Source organism: Hylobates moloch, unplaced genomic scaffold (assembly GCF_009828535.3).
Source record: "Hylobates moloch isolate HMO894 unplaced genomic scaffold, HMol_V3 SCAFFOLD_11, whole genome shotgun sequence".
Taxonomy (NCBI): Eukaryota; Metazoa; Chordata; class Mammalia; order Primates; family Hylobatidae; genus Hylobates; species Hylobates moloch.
The window spans coordinates 39,615,346-39,628,633 of NW_026652286.1; the positions used below are offsets into that span (position 1 = coordinate 39,615,346).

Here is a 13,288-nt window from a genome sequence, read left to right on the forward strand (position 1 = left end):
GCTCCTCAAAATAAGTGTCTCTCCCTATTCTGTCTCATGTTGAGGAGAGTGACACTAATCAGAGTTAACGTTTTATTGTGGCCTTAGTCCTTAGCGCAGCACATAAATTACTCCGTTCTTTCTCATGGTGACTCTGAAATGAGTACTCTTTTCATACCCATTACACAAAAAAGAAAACAGAAAATGTTAATTAAGGTCGCACAGTCAAACGTGTCAGACAAACCCACATTGAGAGATATTCCATAACATGACTGGCCTGTACTCTTCAAAAATGCCGTTGTCTTGAAACACAAAAGAAAGGTTTAGGAATTCTTCCAGATGTAAGTAGACTAAACTTGACAACTGAATGCGATGCAGGGCCCAGGATTTTCCCATAAAAGATATTTTTGAAGAAATTGGTAAAATCTGAATGAGGTCTATAGATTTGATAATAATATTATGTCAATGATAATTTTCTGATTTTGATTATTGTACTGTGGTTATGTAAGAGAATGTCCTTGTTTTCAGCAAAGCATTTGCAAACCAAAAGTATTAGGGGGTATAGAGGCTTCCTGTTTGAAACCAACTCTCAAATGATTTAGGGAAAAAATTATAGGTAAGTAGGTAGAAGTAGGTAGAAAGATGGAGGATAAATCAAATGCGGTAAAATGTTATATGTAGGGAATCTGCGTGAAGGCTTACAGGAATTTTTTCTACTATTCTTGCAAGTGTTCTGAAAGTTTGAAATTACGTCAAGAGACAAAAAGTTAAAAAGAAAGCAAGTGTCCGAGCAGGGATGGTATCCTGGGGTGACTGTTAATACTATCAGTTCCTGTTCACTGTGCCCTGGGCACCAGACTCTGTGCTATGGCCTCATGTGCATAACCTCATTCTATCCTCACCACATTCTGAGCGGAAAGAGACCATTGTGGCCCCCAGTACACACATGCCAGTCAGAAAGGTGGGGGGATTTAATCCAGGCCCCACCAGCTCCTCGGAGCAGTTCCCAGACTTGAAACTAGGCTCCCTGATCTCAAGGTCTGAACTCTTAGCCTCAGCCCCACTCTTGACTCTGACCTTTTTGGGAGAGTGGGGATGGGCAGGACAAAGGCGTTTCTTCCTGGAGTAGTAGCAGAGTGAAGGCCCTGGGACACAAGCAAACGAGATCCATTTGCGGGAGGGAAAGGAGCTGTGTTCCAGGATCCTGCAGGGAACAGAGCCAGCAGTGCCACGCAGGACACACTGGTGTGTGGGAGGGCTGCAGATGCCCAGTGGAGTTGCCAGGAGGTGGCCACAGTGGCTCCCAGCAGGGGAGCCACAGGGAAGAGCCTGGAGTGACCTGGAGCTGGGTGAGGTAGACGTTCTGGGCTGGAAGACTGGCCTTGGAGGAGCTCACTGGGGTAAACGTCCCGCAGGCTGCCTTCCAAACCAGAGGCACCGGTAGTACTGGAGCCTGTGGGCTTGGCAGTTTGGGAAAGGCCACGTGCTAGAGCTGAGGGGCAGCTGGGCTAGGACAGGAGTTGCTGGGGACTTGGGTCTGGCCTAGTGGACTGCTCTGGGGTCCATGTGAAGATGAGGGCATTTCTCCTCCGGGCTGGAAGGAGAGAGTGGGAGGGGCGGGATGACCTCTGGCAGTGCCTCCCTGTCACCTGGACTGTCTGGCTTTCCCCCAGATTAAAGAGCGGAGGGTGAGTGTCTGGCAGCCAGATGAGTCAGACTGGGAGGCTTCTCTCCGAGCCTGGCTGCCTCCTTCCACCAGCAGCCCTGCCTCCACCCCCTGCTAGAGGTAGGGGTTGGAGTTCAGCCTGTTTCCCCTCCAATGTTGTTCCCCCCACATCCTGAGACTTAGGGGTGACCCTGGGTTGAGTGGACTGGTTTATTCTGCTGGGCCCTGCGCATGCATCTGAGTGTGTGCCCAGGCATGCGTGTCGGTGCAAACATCATCCGTTGTAAAATATCAGTGTTTTCATGGGTGAGTTGTAATTACTGGGTAATGCTTTAAAACCTTTCCTGAAGGAGCGCAAAGCCATTTTTTTTCTAAAGTCAGGAGTACATTAAAAGGATTACCATGTAGATTTGATTTTTAGATAACACTAAAATGGATCCCAAATGGACTTCAGCAAAGGGATGCTATCTCCTTAATGGAAAGTGCATGGCCCGAGGCTCAGGTCCCAGAGCCAGGCTGGGGAAGGAGGGAGGGAAGAGGTGTCTGCAGGGGGCAGGCTGGCAGATTGGGTGGGGGGCTAGGTGGGAACGGGGGAGGCAGAGCAGGAGGGAGGGCCTGGACCCTGTGGGGAGCTTATCCCTCCATCTGGGGAGCAGGAGACTGCAGAGCCCCTCCTGAAAGCCCCTCCACCTTTCCAGGAGTGCTTTCAAGTCTCCTGGACCAGCCCGGTGAGAGCAGACACAGCATGGATGCCCTATGAGGAAGGAAGGCTGTCTCCACTGTTTTGTTTGACCCCCAGAGCTCTTCCACTCTCCTGTGAGAAGCAAGGGATTGCTTCCATTTTTCTTATGGGCAGATGAAGGAGATTAGGCCCAGAGAGACCAGGGGGATATGCTCTGGACCCCATAGCCACAGGACTGCAGACCCATCCCATGGGGCTGCCCCGGCTCAGGCTTCCCCCAGGATGCCAGCCTTTCTCACGGGAGGTCTCTAGACCCAAGGGTCTCTAGACGCCCTGGGGCCTTCTCAGCCAGGCTGACCCTGGTGTTCCACGTCTTGGTGGACATGGGACACTTCGGCAGGAGCTGTGTGGCTTCTATAAGAGTTCTCCAGAGCCAGGAATCAGTTCAGCACCCCAGAAGAGGGGTGTCCAGGTCTTAAGGTAACCTGCCTGTGCAGAGGTCAGCCTGGGCACGGGCAGTGCGGAGGGGGGCCTGCGGCAGCTGGCAGCTTCACCCCTCATGGCTTCCACAGGGTCCTCTAGGTGCCAGATCCCTCCAGTGAAGAGATTGTTGACTAGTGCTGGAGTTCACAACCCTGCAGGAGCCAGGACAAACATGCTGGGGTCTGAGCTTGGAAGACCAGCCTGTCCAAGAGCCAGGGTAGATGGAAGAGAGAGTGGGACAGCTGCTTCAAGTGCTGGGGTCTCTCACTGTCTCCCTTCATTTTGGGCTGTAATTTAGTGGGCTAGGGTCTCTCCTGAGTACGGAGGTTCCAGCCATTCACCCGTGTTCTGGTAATAACCCAAATATAGAGCCCTGGGAGGGGCTCAGGACCACTGGGAAGAGAGCCAGGCCTGCTGCAAGCCTGGCTGAGCAAGAGGAATGTGAACCTTGTAGGGGCTGTAGTGGGGGCCTGGCCCAAGATTTTCCCAGTTGGTTTTTGAATGCGTAGGTCTGCTGGCTGCATGCTCCCTGCACACGGCCTAGGGACAAGGTCCTGCCCTTGGAGCCCTACCCTGGTCCAGGTCCTACCCTGGGAGGCCCCTCATTTCCCCCATCCAGCTATTTTAACTCCTCTCCCATTTCCCCACACCTCCCTGTAGGCCAGGACTTGGAAGGAGCCTCACAGACCCCTTCAGTTCTCAGGGGTATCTGCTCCCCAGCTGCCCTCCTTGGGCTCTTTCAGAGCCCTGTGCCAGGCTGGGCCCTGCTAGAAGAGACACAGGCAGGCCCGAGGACAGAGTCATCCTGTGCCCCATCCCTCTCTCAGACCAATTAACCTTTAGAGCTGCATTAAGGAAATTAGGCAGCAAACTCCCCAGCTAACAGACAGGCCCTGCAGGGACTGGACGGAGGAGGAGGAGGGAGCCCACTGGCCCTGCACACTGTAGCCTGTGGGTGGGTGCCTGCTCCCCAGACTCACCTGTCCAGGAGAAGTCTGAGGAGTCAGGTGGGCTGACAGCGAGCACAGGAGAGGGGAAGGAGCCCTGGGGCCAGCTTGATGGTGGCTGACTCAAGCCCCTGTAACCGTCTAAGCCTCAGTTTCCCCATCTGTAGAATGAGAGCATTTAACTGGAAGAACTCTGAGGGCTCTTCTGACCTTACATCTGTGGATTCTGAAACCAAGGCCTCTTGTGGCTGGTTCTTCCCTAACACCCAAGGAGGAGGGAAGCAAAAGGAAGGGAAGCAGCCCAACTGTTCAGACTCTGGGCTGGGGGCAGTGAGGAGGGCTGGGAATGGGAGGGACACCAGGGGATGGGAGGAAGGCCAGAGCCCTGGAGAGAGCAGGGGTCCTTTGGAGAGGACGGGCCAGAAGGACAGACTCCAGGGGAGTGTTGGAAAGCCGGAGAGGTGGGGAGGGATGGGCCCCTATCCAGCTGCACCTTGGTCAGGAACGGACATGCACACCCTCCCTGTCTTCACAAGGGTTCTCAGGCAACTCCCACAGGCTCCCGCCCCGTAAAGTCACGGAGCAGGGCTTCTGAGGTCCTCTGCACTTCCCTCCCAGCCTCACAGGTCCACATGGATGTTCAGGCTACTGGATGACATCTGTCCCCATCTCCTCCTCAACTGTCCCTGTGGTCCCAGGAGAAGGGACTAGGAACCCGTGCCTCTGTCACTTCATGCCCACACCTGCACATCTTGCCTGTGTGTGAGGGGTGTGCGTGAGCGCACATGCTCGCTTGCCGCGATGGGAGGCTCTGCCCTGTGGTGAACATCACGTTGGGCCCTTTGTACTTGGTGCCTGTGTGTATGTTGGGAAGCCAGTATGGGCCCTAGGAGGGGCTGATGGCTGAGAGATCCTAATCCTGGTAGAATGAGGAAGGATCCAGAGGCTCAGAGCCTGCCCTCCCCCAGGCCGGGGCGGGTGAGGTGTGACACCGCCTGAAGCGTTCCCAAGGGGAGCCCCAGCCAGGCCCTGCCAGCTGCCTCCTCTTACCTGCCAGGAGCCCCAGAGCCTCTGCTCCCTCCTGGGAGTGTCCCAGGGGCGTCTCACTTCCTTCTTGACGCCATCACAGCTCTACATGGATAGACCAAGAGGCTGTAGCATTTCAGCTGGAGAAAGACGAGTTGGCAAAAAGATCTGGGGGTTCAAGAGGACCTCATGGGCCTGAGGAGACTGCATTTCTTAGGCTTATTGCTGTAAGAGCCAGTGCGATGGTGGCTTCGCAAGGCGAGCTTCAGGCTTACTCCAGATGAGACCGCACAGGGGATAGAGGCCAGGGTGGGGAGGAACAGCTCAGGGAGGCCCGGCCTGGGGTCTGTGTGTACCTTGGAGCAGAGCAGCCTCTGGAGGGAACTTCACAGGGCCAGGGAAACAGGCTGTGCCATGTAGCCCAAAGGGCAGGACCCAGAGCCAGGGGAGGAGGTTACTGGGGAGAAAGCGAGGGCTCCTGGGAGCCCCAAACCTAGAGGGGGCAGCAGAGAGAAGCAGTGAGCTCCCCATTCTTGGGGGATATTCCTTGAGGCCCAGAGCTACGGGGCCCATCCTGCGTTCCTGTCTGTCTGTCCATCTGCAGGCGTGCCGATGCTCTCCGTCCAGCCCAAAGGGAAGCAGAAGGGCTGTGCGGGCTGTAACCGCAAGATCAAGGACCGCTATCTGCTGAAGGCATTGGACAAGTACTGGCACGAAGACTGCCTCAAGTGTGCCTGCTGTGACTGCCGCCTGGGCGAGGTGGGCTCCACCCTCTACACCAAGGCCAACCTCATCCTGTGCCGACGCGACTACCTGAGGTGGGCTGCCGACCTCTGGCCTCCCAAGCCCTTGTCCTGCTCAGAAAGCTCCCCATCCTCAGCCCCAGCGTGACTGTGCCCCTGGCCCTAGACCCAGTACCCTGTGTGTCCTCTCATTCTTGACTCTCCTGTCCCTGCCCTGCTTGCCCCAGATACCTGAGAAGTCACCTGAGGGAAGGCCCAGGTCGTTATGCCCTTGGACTCGGTGCCCAGCACAGGTCCAGGGCAGGCATTTGTAACCCGGGGCCCCTAAGTTAAGCTTTCCGAGGGCCCCAGGCTGGCTCTGCCCCCCTGCCTTGGCCAGGTGCTTCTGAACCACCTGATCTGGAATCTGGGAGGGGATACCTCAGAGGGGCTTTGAGAACAGGTCTGGAAGCTTTGACTTCCCCAGGACCCTCCTCCCTAATGCAGTCTCTTTCCATCTCCCAGGGCCCAACTTTCCTTTCTAGATGGTCCTTGGGAGCAGGCGTCCATTTGCCCAGGGAAACTGGCAGGCAGCCATATCCTAGGAGCAGGGCCACTGATGCTGGAGCTTCAAGACCTGGGTTGGAACTAGCTGTGAGCCTTTGGCTCCCAATCTTCTCCCAGCCTCAGTTTACTTCCCCGTGAAGGGTGGAAGAATGATGCTTCCCTGCCTTGCATTCCTCTGAGCTCTAACTCACCCTCCCTACAACTTGGATCCTATTCCCTGGGGCCACCTCCCCCAATTAACCCTCCCTGAGGCCATTTATGACATCAGCAAGGCTGGAAGGAGGCCACAGAGCAGGGCCTTGGCTGAGAACCAGCACCTGCATTTGGCTCTGTCGCAGGCTGCTGGATGGTTGCCGGGCTTGTGGGGAAGGAGGGCTCATCGCATTAATTAACAGGTCGGGGCAAGGGCTTCATGCGGCTCCCTCTGCCCAGGTCTGGGCATGTTGCAAGGGGGAGGTTATCAGTGGAAGCTCCCCCACTTCCCCAAAGATCCTTTGACTGACCCGCCTGCACCTTTTAACACCTGCATTTAAAAGTGATGGAGTAAAACAGAATCTGTGACTTAGTGCTCCTTGCCAGGGCTGGAGGGGAGAGGCTGAGACCAGGAGCAGGGGTTAAGGAAGAATGTTCAGGCTAGGCGCGGTGGCTCATGCCTGTAACTCCAGCACTTTGGGAGGCCGAGGCAGGCAGATCGCTCCAGCTCAGGAGTTCGAGACCAACCCTGGGCAACATGGTGAAACCCTGTTTCTAAAAAAAAAAAAAAAAAAAAAATTAGCCAGGTGTAGTGGCTGCACGTCTGTAGTCCCAGCTACTCAGGAGGCTGAAGTGGAAGGGTTGTTTGAGCCCGGGAGTTTGAGGTTGCAGTGAGCTGTGATTGTGCCACTGCACTCCAGCTTGGGTGACAGAGCAAGACCCTGTCTCACAAAAGAAAAGAATGTTCCTGGGGATTCACCCCTTGAGGACCTAGAAGGGGCCTCCCTGTCTGGAGGTTTAGGGCATCACCTGGGGGCTGACCCTAGCAGGTTAGGACGACGTATCAGACCATCCGATGGGTCCACAGGACTTGGAGAGAGAGGCCCACAGTGCAGGATGGGCTTATCAGGAAAAAGCACCCACAATCATACAAGGCCCTGCCAGCTACTAGGGATGGAAGGTAATTTTTTTTTTTTTTTTTTTTGCTCTGGCAGAGGCAAGGAGCGACTGTAGGACCAGCTAGACCAGTGGGCTGGGATGGGACCGTGGCTTCCTTGAGCTGCTCAGGCCTGGAGAATGGCTGTCCGGAGCCTGCACCCTCTGCAGCAACTATTCCTGGGCCGATGGCAAGAAAAGCCCCTCTTGGCAGGCAGATTCTGTGGCCCAGCCTTTGTCTGCCTTAATCTGAGCCACCAGGCAGCTCAAGCTGATGAATAATGGAGCCAAGCTCATCTGCAGGCGCCTGAGCTTGAGCTGGACAAATCGGGGATTAGAGGGGCCCCCCACCCTCTTCTCAGCCTCCTTGCCTCACTTGGGGCTTGCTCCGTCTGTGTGCAGGAAAGAAGCAAGGAGGAGCCAGGATGGCTCAGACCACTGGGACATCCAGCCAAGGGCTGGCCTGCATGGGGAGGGGGTAAACTCCCTGTCCCTAGAGCTTTACAGCCAGCAGCTAAGAGGAGGGGTGCCTGCCTCAAAGAGGCATTTGTGCCAGATGTACCTGGTGCTTCCTTTGGGCATCAGTTCTGTTTTACAGCATCTTTGAATAGGATCATCCATCCCTGTTTTGCAGAAGGATAAACTGAGGTTCAGAGAAGGAAAAAAAGAGACTTAGGCAAGTGACACAGTGAGTTTGTCATGGAAAAAAGATTTAATAAAACGCTTTAATTTTGGCAAGGCACAGTGGCTCACACCTGTAGTCCCAGCACTTTGGGAGGCCAAGGCAGGAGGATCGCTTGAGGCCAGGAGTTCGAGAGCAGCCTGGCCAATATAGTGAGACCCCATCTCTATTTTAAAAAAATCAAATAATAAACACTGTAATGTTAACTGTGGGAAAAGCACGTCACGCAGTGGTTTAGAGCACGCCTTCTGGACCAAGGCCCTGTGACTGTCCAAGTTGTTTCTCTGTGACTCATTTTTTAAATCTTTAAAATGGGGAATAATAATAGTACCACCTCCTAGGTTTGTTGTGAGGATTAAGCGTTAATCTTTGTAAAGCTCTTAGATTAGTGGCCGACACATAGTGAACACTACTAGCTAGGTGGTTGCTTAGTGAGTTGTGACTGAGAATTTACAACAGGTTTCACAACTACCCCGTGAAGGGTGTGTTTCAGGCTTTGTTTTACAGATGAGGTAAATGAAGCTCAGAGAGACTCACTGACTTGCCTGAGGGGACACAACCCAAGATTCAGTCTGCCCCTGAAATTCGGGCTTGTGTGGGTCTGGAGCCCCTTGCTCAGGGCCCAGCCTAGGATTCCCTTGGTGGCTCCAGGGCTTGAGGACCCTTGTGGGAGCCTGGGAGGGGGCCTGGGGATGGGCAGTGACAGCCAACTCCTGAACCCCTACACACCCTCCCTGGAAGGGGATGTGCCGATTTCTTGGCAGCCTGATCTCTGGGCGGAATCTAGATGCTGCCCTCAGTGCTCTTATCCTATTGCCTGAGCCCACCTGCTGAGCTCACAAGTTGGAGGATGGGAAGGACCCTGGATGGAGGCAACTCCATTCCCCCTGCCCACCCAGCCCCCCAGAATGCTGCTGAGTCCTCTGCTCCCTTCCGTTGGCAGGCTTTTTGGCACCACAGGGAACTGTGCTGCTTGCAGCAAGCTGATCCCAGCCTTTGAGATGGTGATGCGGGCCCGGGACAACGTGTATCACCTCGACTGCTTCGCCTGCCAGCTCTGCAACCAGAGGTCAGTGCTGGACTGGCCGACCCAACACTCTCCCCAGACACCAGCCTGAGGCCTGCTGGGATGGGCCAGGAGCACGGTGGAGGCGTGCAAGCAAATGCGGGTTGCGTGTGTGTATGTGGCGGTGCATGCGGGTTATGAGCGTGCATGTGCTTTATGTGTTTTATGTGTGTGTAAGCTCGGTAGCCAAATGTGTGCACTTTAATATTGGGTGTGCACATCTGTGTGGCACATTTCTGTGCGAATATAATGAAGGCGTGCATGAGTTTACTGTGTATGCATAGTTGAGTGTGCATGTGCATGCATGTGTATTTGTAAATGTACAAGTGGGCACATATGCATGATGCAATTAATACGCATTTGTACATGTGTTTTTAAATGTCGGGGTGTATGTGTATGTGCAATGTGCGTGCATGATGAGGTGAGTATGCATGTGTGTATACATGTTTTATTTTATTTTTTGAGATACAGTCTCACTCTGTTGCCCAGGCTGGGGTGCAGTGGTGTGATCTCACAATCTTGGCTCACGGCAACCTCTGCCTCCCGGGTTCAAGTGATTCTCTTGCCTCAACCTCCCAAGTAGCTGGGACTACAGGCGTGTGCCACCACGCCCGGCTAATTTTTATTTTTATTTTTGTATTTTTAGCAGAGACAGGGTTTCACCATGTTGGCTAGGCTGGTCTTGAACTCCTGATCTCAGGTTATCTGCCCACCTCAGCCTCCCAGATTGCTGGGATTACAGGTGTGAACCACCGCGCCCAGCCTGTATACGTGTTTGAAATGTGCATGTGCATGGGATAACGTATCCTCCCACCCCCGTACCCAGTGTGTAGTATGTGTATGTGTGTGCATGTACGTTCCAGTGAGAAGGGGTTCCCAAATCTGGAGGGTGAAGTCCCCTCAGGGAGTGGCCACTCTCTCCTCACCCAACCCTTGTGATTCTGGTTCCAGCCCAGCCTGTTTTCTGGTCTCTTGGCCCCAACTCTGTGCCCTAGCCCTGTGGGAGTCCCTGGGGACCTAAGGAGCCAGAGCCCTTCAGCTCTGCCTTGGGGCCTAGCACCAGAAGGCAGGCGCTCTTCTCAGGAGCCCCCAGGTCAGGTAGGAATGCATACAAGTGCTCCCTGAAGTGAGGTTCAGAGGGACCTACAGGGAACCCTGGTCTGGCTGGGGACTCTGGCCAGACCTGCTGCTAGCAGGGCTCAGTGAACTTACAGCGCCACCTGGTGGTTGGACTGGGCTCTGCTGGAACTAGGCCAGCGATCTTGGGGTCTCACTAAAGGCTTCACCCACCCTGGGGACATCTTTAGGGAAAGGACTGGAATCTTCCATTACTTGGGGAGGACTAGGAGACCAACGAAAGGGCTTCCTTGGGTAGGAGAGGAGATAGTGGAACAGGGTCACCTCCTAGAAGGATGCTCTAGGTAACTTACCGATTTTGTTTAGAGGAAGAATGCCCTGTACTGAGCCATCCTCTTAAACTGGGGAGAGGGATAGAGGGATGGAAAAAACAACCATTTTATCCCTCCTTCCTTACCCATCTCTGCCTTTTTTTTTTTTTTTTTTTTGAGACAGAGTCTTACTCTGTCGCCCAGGTTGGAGTGCAGTGGCGTGATCTTGGCTCACTGCAACTTCCGCCTCCCGGGTTCAAGCAATTCTCTGCCTCAGCCTCCCGAGTAGATGGGATTACAGATGCCCACCACCATGACCAGCTAAATTTTTTTGTGTTTTTAGTAGAGATGGGGTTTCACCACCTTGGCCAGGCTGGTCTTGAACTCCTGACCTCGTGATCCACCCACCTCAGCCTCCCAAAGTGTTGGGATTACAGGCGTGAGCCACCGCACCTGGCCCCATCTCTGCCTTTCTCCATCTCTCTCCCCCCTTGGTCTTTTTCTGTTTGTCCTTTCCCTTTCTCCCTCTCTGGGACTGGGGTAGGCTGTTCCTGCACCTCTCCACCCACCCCCCAACCCTACACTCACCTCCACAGGAGACCTGACTATGGAAGCCTGTGGCCCAACTGTCTGTCTGTCCTGCCACCTCAGGCTACAGGGCCTGGCTAAGGTTGGGACTGGCCTGGAGGAATTGCCCAGGTGTGCTGTGGGGACTTTTGGCAGTTCCCTCTGGAAGGTTCAAGGAACAAACTCCCCCCACCACCTCCCACATAGCTCACCTCCTAGGCCAGGACAGCTTCTGTCTGCAGCACCCCCCCTTACCCACTGGGACCTTCCCATGGCTTCTCTCTCTCGCTTGGATTTTCTAGATTTTGTGTGGGAGACAAATTCTTCCTGAAGAACAACATGATCTTGTGTCAGATGGACTATGAGGAGGGGCAGCTGAATGGCACCTTTGAATCCCAAGTTCAGTAACGCCCGGTGCCTGGCCTCCAGGCCCGTCTGTCCATCTGCCTGCCTGCCCACCCGCCTGGCCGGCCAGCCAGCCACTCCACCAGTGCAGGCTGGCCAGCCGCTCGCTCTCCTGCCACATTAGAACTTCTCTGTCCTCGATGGGAGGAATGGCCCTTCCTCTTCCACCACCGCCCGTCTGTGTGTGACCCCTCCTGGGGCCAGGCCGGGCCTGTACAGTCTGTCTTCTGTATATAAATGGGAACATTTATTTTATGAGAAATGTAATGCGATTTTATTACTGGCGTGGATTAAACTTATGAATGTTTCCGGGAGGTTACTCTGCGTTGTTCACATGACTGACACAGACCTGGGACCCCTCCCCTCTGCCTCTCAAGGGCAGGGCACAGAGCAGGCTGGGGGCCTCCAGCATGTGCTGTTGCCGGGCAGGGAAGCAAAGGGTTGGCTTTAGGGGAAGGAGCAGAGCCCCCAGCCCCAGCCAGAGGTGAGACCTGGGGTATCTTCCCTGGGAGAGCACACTCTGGCCCTGAGTATGTCCCCAAGAAGCGGGGCAAGATGAAGCCTTCCCTACCCTGTGTTCCATCCCCTGTTGAGACCCCAGACTGACTGCACAGATGGGGACCCAGCTCTGACCTTTTCCCCAGTACGACCACAAATCTTGTGTCCTCTGCCATGGGAGCACCATGCTGAAACCTCTCTTCCCTTTTAGGGTGACAGACAGCACTTGTTGTCTCTGCCCAGCAGCTGGGGCCCAGCTTTCTGCTCTTCTGAGTGAGCAAGAAACATCCTGTTTCCTTTCGACTCAGCCCATGCAGTCTGGAGGCATCCATTTATTCAGTCAGCAAACCTCAATAGTCTCCGTGTCTCAATCCCATGCTGCAACCGGGGATGTCCTGGAGCAAATCAGATGTGAGGATGAATCATAGATCAGACACCATCCCTGCCCTTGGGGAGCTTGCTGTGGGGGTGGAAAGCAGAAGCCATGTTGCAGGGAAAGCCAGGAAAACAAAGCACATCATTGTGAGGACAGAATGCTGTGCAGAGACCTGGGACAGGCCAGTTCCCTCTGGGGGACACAAGGCCACTTGTGATGACTTAAGAGAGTCATAGATGGACAAGTCAATGGACATATGGTCAGACAGACATGCACTGCAGGCAGGAAGGACGGACACACAAGTAGACAAGTGGTAGGCAGAGACAGGCAGGAGAGGCGGAGGTGGTCAAGCCCCATCACTCAGCTCCAGCCAGAGCTGCAGCAGACAGGCAGACACCAGGGCGTTTTCCACCTCTCCCGCTGAGCTAGATTCACTCAAGGCAGCAGGGGTGCTGTCTTGGTCTTGGCTGCAGCCACAATGCCAAGCACAAAGCCTGGAACTGTAAAGGTACCTTCTCACTGGGCAATATTAAAAACAGAGGCTTCTTGAATCCCCAGCCTAGACAGAAAAAGTTGCACGGACAGGCTCCTTCACTATCAGGCCACTCCCTCCTCCTTCCCGGGGGCTATTTTCACCCTAGCCACAGCCCACAGCCCAGGGCAGATGGAGCCAGACTACTGCCTCAAGCCCTGCCTGCTCCTGGGCAGGGAATGGGCTGGGCTGGGCTGGGCTAGGCTGGATTCCCACCTCACCCTCCCCAGGCCTACTCCTCTACTTGAAAGTGAAAGGATGGCTGGACACTCCTGGGGGCTTGCAGGAGGCTACCTCTCCAAGTTGTGGTTTTGTGGTCATTGGCCCAGTTTGTGAAAAGGGATAGCTAGGGCCGAGGATCTTGGAGCAGAAGTTCTTAACTTTGAGGGCATCCAGTTTCTGTGAAGGGGCTGCACCCTGTATGTGCGAGAAGAGAGGCAAAGGCCGGTGGCTCTGGCTGCAGTGGGTGTTTGTGTGAGCCATCGGTCCAAGGGGATGGTGAAACTGGGAGCTGTCTGTATGTGAGCACATGGGATTGTGAAGGGGTTTGGGTGAGGAGAGACACAGACGGCTG

The 13,288-nt window shown here is 54.7% G+C and overlaps 1 protein-coding gene across 3 annotated transcripts in view; it reads left to right on the top strand.

Annotated features, from left to right (window-relative positions):
* The window catches only part of LMO1 (LIM domain only 1), a 44,342-nt gene extending 32,720 nt beyond the window's left edge, over window positions 1-11,622 (top strand). For 2 of the 3 annotated variants that reach the window (XM_032166677.2, XM_032166675.2), the window contains exons 2-4: window positions 5,388-5,601; window positions 8,826-8,951; window positions 11,206-11,622. In XM_032166677.2, the coding sequence (XP_032022568.1) occupies window positions 5,388-5,601; window positions 8,826-8,951; window positions 11,206-11,311 (446 nt within the window). In that variant the 3' untranslated portion in view covers window positions 11,312-11,622. The remainder of the gene's footprint in view (window positions 1-5,387; window positions 5,602-8,825; window positions 8,952-11,205) is intronic. The other variant, XM_058446569.1, reaches the window with a different exon arrangement.
* Window positions 11,623-13,288: the final 1,666 nt, after the last annotated feature.